The sequence below is a fragment of the Mustela erminea genome, chromosome 4, assembly GCF_009829155.1.
Source record: "Mustela erminea isolate mMusErm1 chromosome 4, mMusErm1.Pri, whole genome shotgun sequence".
In the NCBI taxonomy this organism is placed as follows: domain Eukaryota; kingdom Metazoa; phylum Chordata; class Mammalia; order Carnivora; family Mustelidae; genus Mustela; species Mustela erminea.
Genome location: NC_045617.1, coordinates 94,257,886 through 94,270,197, shown reverse-complemented (window position 1 = coordinate 94,270,197; position 12,312 = coordinate 94,257,886). Strand labels below are relative to the sequence as shown.

General features: G+C 41.6%; 1 protein-coding gene across 3 annotated transcripts in view; it reads left to right on the top strand.

Annotated features, from left to right (window-relative positions):
• The first annotated feature begins 6,382 nt into the window (after positions 1-6,382).
• PTCHD4 (patched domain containing 4) overlaps positions 6,383-12,312 on the top strand; it is a 183,231-nt gene continuing 177,301 nt past the window's right edge. Inside the window, exons 1-2 of one of the 3 annotated variants that reach the window (XM_032340210.1) lie at positions 6,383-6,627; positions 6,934-7,519. In XM_032340210.1, coding sequence (XP_032196101.1) covers positions 6,623-6,627; positions 6,934-7,519 — 591 coding nt within the window. In that variant the 5' untranslated portion in view covers positions 6,383-6,622. Of the gene's footprint in view, positions 6,628-6,919; positions 7,520-12,312 lie in introns of those variants that run through there. The other 2 variants (XM_032340211.1, XM_032340209.1) reach the window with 2 other exon arrangements.

The window sequence follows — 12,312 nt, the reverse complement described above, 5'->3', positions numbered from 1 at the left end:
TGGGTGGCTCAGTTGGTTAAGTTCAGGTCATGATACCAAGGTCCTGGGATTGAGTCCTGCCTCAGGTTCCGTGCTCAGCAGGGAACCCCCTTCTTCCTCTGCCTCCTGTTCCCCCTGCTGTGTTTTCTCTCTTTCTTTGACAAATAAGTAAATAAAATCTTTTAAAAAAAAAAGTATGATTTACTTCTTCCCAAATTAGAAAATTTTTATTTAAATGATCGAAAATGGAATGTGTACAAAGTAACATGTCATCTCTGTGCATTATCCAATAAGTCTCTGCACTGAGCTGTATCTTGGCAGGCAGTCTTTCATCTTCAGTCTAACCACTCTCCCATGACTACAATATTCCAAGTATTTTTCCAGCCTCTCTATCTTTTCTCAGACCATAGCCAAAGCTCTCATTCTCCTGTGTGCTGGTTCACTCCAACCCTCAGTAACTCTCTGTTTGATAGGGTGCAAAGAGTAAACAGGAAAGCAAGGCAGGGACTCCAGCAAGGAATGGGAGTTTGCCCTTGTTAAAATGTAGCAAACCTAGCAAGTGAGCCCCATGAACTTAACTTTCAGAGGATTATGGAATCATAGCAGAAGGTCAAGGTAATGATCACTTAGTCCAATTCTGCAACTTTGCATGAGTTTACAGATGTAGATCTAAGGCATACTGACACGGAATGATTGAACCAAAGTGATGCAGAGGTGAAACCAGAGGAGACCCTAACTGAAAGTTAAGAGAAAGGAGAACCTTGATCGTTTGAAATCTTCTCCAGAACTTAACTTTAAATTCCACCATAGAAAAATATGAATTCTGGCAAAAATTTGGTACTGAGGATTTACTTATAAATGGTAGAATAATGGATGCCTTCACTTGTTTGTTCCTTTTTTGGATACACAGTGTGGGTATTTAATAATTGGAATGAGAATGGTGTTTATTCTATGTTTTAAACGCACGGGGTGCAACAACATGACAAGGAGACTGAACGTCTAAGCCAAATTTGATGCAAAGTCTTATCTATGATGAATTTTTGGTTATCGATTAATGCAAATCCTATCAAACTTCCTATTGTTTATATTAAATCAAGATGCTTCATAAACTCTTCAGTCATTACCCGTCTATCATTTCCTACCCATACAGAAATGGTGATGGGAGATAGTGGATTTTTTGTACCATATGGAAATAAGGTAATTTTTAAATTATCAAATATCATTGGACTCCCTCTGTGCCATATTATAAAACTATTAATATAAATGGATTACAGATCAGAAAAACAATTCCTTTGTCAGATAATGAGTCTATTTTCCATTCTATTCAGTCCGGTCTCCAGAAACTAATTTGCTCCAAGCAAAAAAACTCAATACCCAAGGTTAATGTCAGCTGCCCAACATCCAAACATCCCTGCCATCACATTATGCTTCTTCCTAAAGAAACTTTTGTTTAAAACAAAACAAACTAACAAAGTAAACCCCACATAAATTCCCACATGACAATGTTCTCAGAGAGGAGGCTGGCTCCATTCCCAGCCCCACAATCTGAGTCCAGATTGGTCTAAGCCAATTACTGTGTTACCATTCCTCTCACCAGTGATTGGTTTAGACATTGGCATAAGGAATAAGACTTAAGAGGAAATCCGTTGTGGGGGTCTTCTGGGTAAGGCTTCTTCACTCTTAGAAGAGATGCACAGAAAGAGGCAGCTGCTTCTTCCCCAGGATTTCATTTTGCTTGTTGTGTGGTCCGTGGGCAAGAACGAGTGCAAAGCTCATGCTCTGGGGATAGGCAAAGCAGAATGAGGAAGAGGACTTAGGTTCTTAATGACACCCCTGAACCTCTAAATTCACAAGCTCTATAACTACCATTCTTCTGAACACTGTGTTGTGTTAGATAAGAAATGTCCTTACTGTTTAAACCAGTTGCAACCAGGAACATCCAAAATGATCAAGACCAAAATTGCCTTTACAACTCTCCTGGGATGGAGCCCTTTATTGGACTCCCTGCTCAGCGTGAGGCCTGCTTCTCCCTCTCCCACTCCCCCTGCTTGTGTTCCCTTTCTCATTGTCTTTCTGTCAAATAAATAATAAAGTCTTTAAAAAAAAAAATGTGCCCTTCCTAGATACAATAAGCCTGACAAAGATGGTGGTGCAACGCAAACTCCTTAAAGCTACCACAGAAGAAGCTCAAAGAACATTTTCTTGAAGCCCCAAAGCCAGCATTGCTTGAGATGGCTATGGTAGAATGAGTTCTATGTGAAACTGCATTATTCAGCCTCTGTTGCAATGAAATTCTAATCTTAGGATGCAAGAGGAAGTGATGTATCCTATTCCACACTGAGCCAATAACACCTCCCCAGTGGGCTCCTCTAGGCTGGTGACTAGCTACGAAATGACCTCAGGAATGTCCTTGGAAGCCAGGAGTTAAAGGAGGATGAATGACTTTTGGAACCAAGGTTTACCTTTTCTCACTAAGCAGGAAGATCCTTAATGAACTATTTCCCTTGAACGAGAGAAAATCTTGTATTGTGTTATACTGCTAACATTTAGAGGTTTATTTGTTGCAATCACTAGCATTACAGCATTAGTTATACAACAAGAATTACAGTGTTTTGGTGAATGGGGATATGAATGAATTAAAAAGTGGGTAAAAAAATAATCCAAGAGGCGCCTGGGTGGCTCAGTGGGTTAAGCCTCCGCCTTCAGCTCAGGTCATGATTTCAGGGTCCTAGGATTCAGCCCCGCATCGGGCTCCCTGCTTAGAGGGGAGTCTGCTTCCCCCTCTCTCTCTGCCTGCCTCTGCCTTCTTGTGATTTCTCTCTCTGTCAAATAAATAAATAAAATCTTAAAAAAAAAAAAAAAAAAAAGAACATAATCCAAGTTCATAAATAAGGAAACAGGATCAGAGAGTCAGGAGTCTTGCCCAAAACACCCAGGAAGTAACTTGTGAAACTGGCCTAGAACTCAGCCATTCTGTGCAAATTCATGTTCTTCTGGTGTCCTATCCTACAAAAGACCAACTGGATTGAGTCCAACTTGGTTCCAAATCTTGAAAACTGATACTGATCAACATATATCAGAAAAGACACTACCCATATGTACTGAACAGCACAGATTTTTTTGGTGTTGTTATTGATTGGCCTCTAAAGGTACTGCTTTCAGGTTTATAGTAAGCTTAATTTTAAATGAGGTTTGCTAGAATTATCATGTGATTGATATCCAGTGATATTTTAGTGCAAATTAACTTCCTAAAGGTTAATCTGAAATATGACTAACATTTCTCTTCTTCTGAGCATATACTTCTTCTTTCTAATGAAGCCATGATAGTATTTGACATTAGCTTTTTACAGTATCAAAATTAAGGAACCATGTTTTTCTTTTATCCCTTATTTTTTTTCCAATAAAAATACGTTTTCATTATAGATAAGCAATTTAAAAATCACCTACTACCCCGGTTTGTCACTATTGAAGTGAGAGGTTACAGGCAAGCATGGGAAAGAGGCTTCAGCGATCCACATGGCAACAGATTAGAGTCAGAGGACGTAAGTACAAACTCTCGTTAGCTTATTGTAGATCTAGAGAGCCACAGAGAACTATTCATAGATACACACATGCACAGATTAGTATATAGACAGTCCCCAATTTACAATTGCTCAATGTATGATTTTTCAACTTCATGATCCTATAGACACCAGACTTTGAATTTTGCTAGCCACATGCAGTAAGACAATCTCTGGTGATGCTTGGCAATGGCTGTGAGCCACAGCTCCCAATCAGCCATGCAATCAGCAGGGTAAACAACCAGTGTACTTACAAACATTCTGTTGTTCACTTTCAGTACCATAGTCAATCAATTTACATGAGATATTCAACACTGTATTATAAAATAAGCTTTATGTTTGGGTGCCTGGGTAGCTCAGTCAGCTGAGAGCCCGATTCTTGACTTCGGTTCAGGTCATGACCTCGGGGTTCTGAGATCGAGCCCTGTGGTCAGGCTCCATATAGAGCCTGCTTAAGATTCTCTCTCACCCCCTCATTCTGTGCCCCTATCCTCCATACACATGTGCACTCACTCTGTCTTAAAAAAATAATGATAATAGGCTTTATGCTAAATGATTTTATCCAACTGTAGGCCAATGTAAGTGTTCTCAGCATGTTAAGGCAGACTAGACTAAGCTATAATTTTGGTAGGTAGCGGTATTAATACATTTTGAACTTTCAATATTTTCAACTTATTGCAGGTTTGTTAAGACATAATCCCAGCATAAGTTAAGGAAGATCTGTACAACCATGTATTTCCTTGTTACCAGTTGGGAAGGCTTAGAAGTGATAGCACCACAACAGCAAGTAGCACATTTAGCATCAGATTTTTGTTTCTAATACCATTGTCTAATAAAACAAACCAGAGCTTCTTAGAGAAATGGCTGATACTGGGGCAGGAAATATATAAGACAAGCCTAGAATATATTACAGAGCAAGAAAGTATGGAATACCTTTTTTTTTTTTTTAAAGGACTCAATAATAATAATGGGATATGTCAAAGGGAGACAGAAGCCAATGAACAGAGTTGGAACAATTTGAGCAATAAAGTAATTGAAGTGGTATTGAATTATAACCCAAACACAATAGAAATATGTATAAATATCCATGTGTTCATACTGATATAAAAGCATTGAGGAGCACCTTGGTGAGCCAGTCAGTTAAGCATCTGCCTTCACCTCAGGTCATGATCTCAGGGTCCTGGGATTGAGCCCCATGTTGGGAAGTGGGCCAGTGGGAAGTCTGCTTCTCTCTCTTCTTCTGCCTCTCCATCCACTCACGTTCTCTCTCTCTCTCAAGTAAATAAAATCTTTTTTTTTTAAAGCATCAAATAAATAGAGTAGAATGGAATAGAATAGAACAGAGTAGACTAGAATAGAATAGAAATGATATAGAGCAGCATGGATTGGGTGGAGAGCCATCAGGAGTATTATAGAAGCCATTCTTGCCTACAGTGGAGATGCAAACTCAACGGTCTCCAAGGTCACTTTCAGTTTAAAAGACTGGAATTTTTCCTTAATCTTACATATAACACTACATTTAAACTATTACCCTTAAACGTTGCCCCTGTTTTTGAGCTGTCTGCAGTCTCACTGGTGTCCAAACTGAAAAATTTATCCCACTAGCAAAAATAAAAGGCGTCTATTAAGAGGATGAGTACTTCATCTTGTTTGTATGCGTGCATAGATGGGCACATCTCTAAGTATGTGATGAAGAACTGGTCCTTTCACTATGATTAGGAAAGTGTGAATGAATCATCTCTTGAAACTCAATCTTCTCTATGAAGTCAATGCAAAAAGAACAGAAGCTTTGGAAGGCAGGTCTCTAGTTCACAACCAAATTTAGAACTTGTCTTCTAGACTTCTTCATATCCTTTCCAGAACAAGGTCTTGTGAAAGGTCCCATCAGTAAAAAATAAAATACACACACACATTTATTAATATTAAAGCTTTTGAAGATCATGGGATCTGCTGATGAGAGTTTCCCACCTTCACAGTGGTAGGTCTTGAGGGATGAATTGTACATGGTGGCAGTTTTCTTTCCTCTGTGGTGAAGTAGACTTCACTGTTTAACACATCAAATGACTCCAATGTGTTTCCCCTTAGCCTCCTAGTCCTCTTTATTCAGGCAAAAACTGTGTGATGGGTGTCCCAAAATGTTTGTTTCTGGAATTCCACTCACAAGAGAAAATTAGATAACCTCTTGGTCCACTTCCTATGGAAGGGAGAATGGGGGAAGGGAACTGAAACCAGCTTTAAGAACTTTTTGTCTAAACTTCACAAGCACAGAAAGTGAATGTAATATTTTATGGGAAACCACACATTGCCTGTGGATCTTCACTACCAACGCGCAGGATACACACACACACACACACACACACACACACACACACACCCCAAGCCATAGGCGACTGCTATTGGCAAATGCCTCACCTCCAATCACCACAGCTAGGAAAGGTTCCCAAATTCTTAACGCACCACCGGGTCTCTCGCAGCCCTGGGCTGCAGCCTGCTAGTCTGTGGAATGACAGCGTGGAAGGTGTTGCAAGGAAATCCCTTGCATGCTTTGTGGTATGTTAAAAATGCAGCATCATCCTCTCCGCTCCCTTTTCTTCAGCAGAAAAGCAGAATTCGAGGGCACTGGAGGAAACTGGAGGGGCAAAAACGCCGCTTGCCTCCAGGAGCCCTCGAGCTCCCTCCCTTTACGCCGCCCCCCCTCCCCAGGCTCTAATTGCCAGTGCTCCAATGGGCCAGCAGCACCTTCACCCGTTTCCTCTTCCATTCACTCCAGCTAGAAGGGAAGAGGGAAAACAAAACTCTAAAAATAACTGCCAGCATCTTAAAAAAAGGAAAGCTTAGCTGCCCCCCCCCCAACAGCTCCCTCCCTTCTAGTCTCTCTCCTCCCCGCCCCCCCCCCGCCCCTTATGGGGCACATGTCTGCTTCTTACAACACCGAGGCACATGGTTCCAGTTAGGCACCGAACCCCATCAGGACGGAGAGGAAATCCACATCTGTGGGACGCTCCGCACGGAACCACCTCCAGCGAGGGAGGCCGGGGGACTGCAGCACCGAGATGAAGGGCTAGACCGCGGGAACGCTGCTCATGCGGTGAGAGGGGCGCAGGAGGCGGCGAGGGCGCGGGGAGGCCGGGGAGGGGTGGGCCCCGCGGTGCCCCCGCAGTGCCCGCCGCGGGCCCCCGCGCGCGCTGTCGATATTTGCCCGCCTTGCTGCAACTTGCTGCAGTGTTTGAAAGAGTAGTAAGAGCGCATGGAGGTGGGGCCGGGGAAAGACCAGGCGGAGTGGCTGGGGGTGAAGCGGCGGGGGTGGGGACGCGGCGGTGTGGGGAAGGGGGCTGGCCGGGAGGGGGTGGGAGGGGAAGCCCGGCGCTTACACATGTCACATGTGCTTTTTAAGACGGCCGGGAGCGCCTGCGAGCTGGATCTGGTGGAGGATGCTGCGGCAGGTGCTTCGCAGAGGGCTCCAGTCGTTCTGCCACAGGCTGGGCTTGTGCGTGAGCCGGCACCCGGTCTTTTTCCTCACCGTGCCCGCAGTCCTGACCATCACCTTCGGCCTCAGCGCGCTCAACCGCTTCCAGCCCGAGGGCGACCTGGAGCGCCTGGTCGCTCCCAGCCACAGCCTGGCCAAGATCGAGCGCAGCCTGGCCAGCAGCCTTTTCCCCCTGGACCAGTCCAAAAGCCAGCTCTATTCGGACTTACACACCCCTGGGAGGTATGGCAGGGTGATCCTCCTCTCCCCACCCGGGGACAATATTTTGCTCCAGGCTGAGGGGATCCTGCAGACCCACCGAGCCGTGCTGGAAATGAAGGTGAACCACAAGGGCTATAATTATACTTTTTCCCATCTGTGTGTGTTGAAAAATCAGGATAAGAAATGCGTGCTGGATGATATTATTTCAGTGCTAGAGGATCTCAGGCAGGCTGCCGTCTCCAATAAGACAACAGCCAGGGTGCAAGTGAGGTATCCCAACACTAAATTAAAGGTATGCTCCTCCTGCATGCTTCTGCCAATTAAAGAGGCAGCACTTCATTTCTTGCCCTAAACAAGCAAAGAAAATGCAGAGGTCTCATCCTTAAGACTCAGAAGCTAATGCTTCTTTCATTTCTTGGGGGAGGGGAAGATGGGCAACTGAGTGAAGAAAACAGGCAATGAATGGTATGACTAGATATTAAGAAATTCAAAGCCGAACAAAACAAATGCCAAAAATGAAAAAAAAAAAAAAAAAAAGGAAAAAAGTTGTTTCTGAGACCCTGCAATTACATCTTTGTTCAGGGTTAATAAATCAGTGAATGGAAGGGGGAGGGGGAATCCTGAACAATTTGGGGGATTTCTTTTCATTATGGGGTTCGATGTATTTCTTATTACTGATTACACATCCACCTGGTGCCATATCCACCTATCTACATCTTCAGCCTAGCTTGATTTTGACATGCAGAGATTTTGTGTTTTGGTGCCTTGTGAGTGTGTGTCTGAGAGCAGTGGATATGAATGTAGTAGGGATTCCAGGAATTATGTGTAAGTGTGTTAGCATAGCAAAAGAAGCAGAAATTTTCTGTGTGTAAAAATGGAGATATGCAGCTCACTGATGTACTAGTTTACTGAGTCCTGTCATCTTCCTTTTCCATGAAAAAATCCAAACCAAACCGAAATTATTGTAACAGCCCAATAGCAAGAAGGAGAAAGAAAGAAAGATTGATTCTACAGTCAGCAAAAATTGCAAAAAAAAAAAAAATTATTTCAGCATTAGATATACTGTGTTGTTTAAACTCTCAGGTCAAATTTTGTTCCTCAAATGAGATTTCTAAATTCATTCTACACTGTCAGGATTGAGCTGCTGCAGGCAATGAGGCATGCAGTCTCCAGGTGACTGAAGTTTCAGGGACAAATGTGACTTCTAAAAGAGTCACTGCACCATTTGTATGCTCGACCCTGTGCATGCTCAGAACCAAGAACTCCCAAGACAGGTGTTTCCCAAGAAGGAGGAATTTTCTTTCTTCTGATGTGTATAAGACTATGTGTGTGCTTCCGTGGAGATAATGAAATAGGAAGGCTGTCAGTTTGGATAAATGAATGGCCTCACATAGAAAACCATTAATACTTCTGTTTATGGATTTGATAGAAACAGCATCCATACATGATTTTAAAAAGAACTTTCTCCAGGTTTTGTTTAGTTAAAAAGCTTTTTTTTTTTTTTTTTTTTTTTTGTGCAATGAGGGAGAACTTAATGCACTTAGAAACCAGGGATGCCTCAGGAAACCTCATAACCTGCCTCCTTTTAGCATGTTGTCCTGTTTAAATGCATCCAGAAGCTGACACAGTTTCAGCTTTACAAAGCTGAGCAGTCCCTTGGGGTTTACTGAAACTAGACAGATGATTCATCAGCTTGAAATCTAGGTAAGGCCTTGCTTGCTTCGTACTTACAGAAGGAAGCATGAATATATGGGTGGGCAGCATGTTTTTTTTTACCTGAATCTTTTGCCATCAACATTATCACTTGCTATGGAAAAGAATGCAGTGGAGAGGTGATCTTTCTAGTCCACAGTCTTTTACCTGAGTTCTTAGCTATGCCAGACATCTGGTTTAAGAAAGGTTTGGAACTGTTTCATATTTAAGCATCAATTTGTTTTACCTATTGAGGCAAGTTTACTGATTATTCATATGCATTATTAGTTGGGTCCCTTATTTCCTTTATTCAGCAGTACTCTCCAGGTGTAAGAGCTTTGTCCAATCAGCCACTGTGAATATTTTGTTTACCTGGCAATATCATTATGATATTTACAGTATAAACCCCTGAGGTCTTAGATGCACTCACGTAATGATTGGTTGTGCTCCTCTGATTTACTAGGGGGCTCTTCTAGGCCCACAAGACAGGATTTGAGGTAAGAAAAGCAAGGTTTTATTCTCATGGGGCTTAAAAGTAATATATGTCAGTATCTTCACGCAGAATTATCTGCGAGCAGGGACTCTGCAATTTCTGGGGTTCCTCATTGATCCAACACCATACTAGGCCTATAACTGGTGCTCCATCTAAACTTTCTGGCTGACTGGTTGATAGATCATCTTACATCTCAGTAAGAGTCAGTGGGTAACCATAGAAGAATGGAGTAATTGATTACAAAGGTCAGTGTAGTAGTAGTAAAATTGTTCTACGTACCATAAAAAGAACAGGAGAATTACACATTGGCTCTATACATATAGGCTCTATAGACCTTATTCTGCTACATTCTAATATCAGTGCCTCCTCCAGTGTGCTGGCTTGACTCTCTGTGCATGGCCTCAGTGGGACTTATAGAAGCTGTTCGAGAAAATGAATCCCTGGAGTCTCTGTTGAGAGCAGTGAGCTTTCTCAAGCATCCAGTGGTAACTGCACCCATGCCAATGTAATATAATATATAATTTGTACAGTACCACAAATACCTAGAATCTTATCAAAGTGTCTCCAAGAACTTCTAGGTTAAAAACTCCTTGTCACAGAGCAAAATGAGGGGGTCTTTTGTTTGGATCGCATGTTATTTGGAAATGATTTTGATTCACATGTGGCAGTGATTCTCAAAAGGTTGTCCCTGTGATTTTGATGTGTGGTAAAGTTTGAGAACTTCTGGTTTATGCGATTTGAGGGGAAATTTATACTACATTTTATAGCTCTCTAATGCATTTTGCTTTCCTTTGTCATACTTGGGTCACTGCCCTTACCAGCTCAATATGGAAAATTTTCATGATAGAAGATGCTATCAGTGGGCCAGGGAAGCAGGAGTTGTGGCTAAATAAATAGCACTGGTTGGGTAATAAATAGCACACTGGTTGGATAATTGGCAATCTCTTGACATGAAAGAAGCAGTAGGTCAGTTCTTGGAGATCTCTGTAGATGTGTAAACACTGACAGAAAGAAGTGGCCAGAAACAGCTCTGACAATTGGAAGGGCATCTCCCAAATATCTTGAAGACACCCAAGTAGTCCTGAGCACAGAAGGGTTTAGAACTTCTGATAAACATGATTATCTTGACAAGGTGATCCCAGAAGCAGGGACATAGAAAGTTGGCTGGCATTGAATTCCAAAGAAAGGCTCAAATAAAGCTGGTACGAGAAAAGATGTTACAGAAGATACGAAACATACACACATTTTCAAAGACTATGTAGAAAACATGCCAAAATCTACAATTTCCACACCTATGAAATACGAACGCTATGACGAACTCTATGAGTGTACCTGTTATTAAAATCATTATATTATCATATCCATTATTATATCCCCAGTTAGGTACAAAGTTCAAGTCTTATACTCCTTCTAGGCATGCTTTTTGTGTCCCCGACTCCAACCTAATCTGATTCTTTGTAGATAGTATTCACATCATTGATTAGCCTATTAATTTGGAGATTTGTACTGTGATATGACAAAATTATCACCACTTTTCAAACCTCTGTGGCATGCTTTTATTTTTAAAGGTATTCTCTACATTCTCCAGATCTCTATAAGGTATTTCGGTTTGGAGGCCTCCCCCCGCCTCCCCAACTTAGGAAAGCTACATATTATTGAGCTTAATACAATGTGGCCAGACTGAATTTTTAAATCAAATACTTTACATTTTGCTGGACCAGGCTCTTGAATAAAATGAATCAGGCATCAAAATCCTTAAGCAAGGATTGCTCTGGACTCAAAGAAATGTTTCCATGATTATTCAAGTGGCCCAGGTGTTTGCGGGTGTTATTTCTCCTTGTAGGCCATCATGACCTCACTTTTCCATCTGGCTAATTCTAAGAAAGTAACAATTTCCATGTCTCCAGTTCTTTATTTTTACCACAGTAAAAGCACAGGTAAAGAAGAAACAGACAAATGTGGTCCATAGCAAATGGCAAAGAGGAAATGAAGCAGATTTGCTTCCCCTGCAGCCTGTCCTCCCTGTTAAATTTCATTAATATCATACCTATGAGCAGATGTTTAACTGAAGCATTCGTGCTTCAATACACTGCACTCAAGAATAGGAGCAAAAAAAAGACTTTCCTGTTTCTTCATGAGGGACAGTGTTTCATTTTCCAGGTTTGGAAGATGTTGCCCTTGATTACTTAGCTCCAGTCTGAGTGGAAGGACAACATAAGCCAACATGAATGAGGACCAACATTATTTTTAGAAACTTCCAAGAAAGGTCATTCTCTAGACCTTTTTTCCTAGTTTATCCTAAAATCTTATTAAACATCCATGTCAGGATCTTACCTTGGGATATTTTGATTCAAGCTTACCTTCCTGATTCTATCTTTTAATAAGGGAAAACATTATTACCTTATTTAATGTTCACATTGTGTACTATGTGATACTGGTGTTTTTAGTCACACCATGCTATCTTTACAAGTTTATAAGTCAGAGGAATATTTTTATTGTCATTTGATAGGTAAGGAAACTAAAGATCATGAGGATGAAGGATTTCTACAAGACTCTTCAGGTAGTATAGGTTGGAGCTGGGATTTAAATCTAAGTCTGTCTGTACCAAAGTTCATATTCTTAATCCCAATGCTATATTAGGTCCTATCATACCCTGTACCATTCTTTGTAACAACAGATCTTTGTACTAAGACAAATCTAATGCCAATCACCAGTCCACAAGTTGGTGAAAGGAAGCCTCAATTCTCTTATTCAACCATAAGGGAATGAAACTTCCAGTCTGGACAAACTCCTACCCTCTGCATATCATGGAACCTGCTACAAATTGTTTAGCAAATTTCTCGCTGACACATGATTTCATCTTTAATATCATTTCACATCAACTCAGAACAAACCCTAGT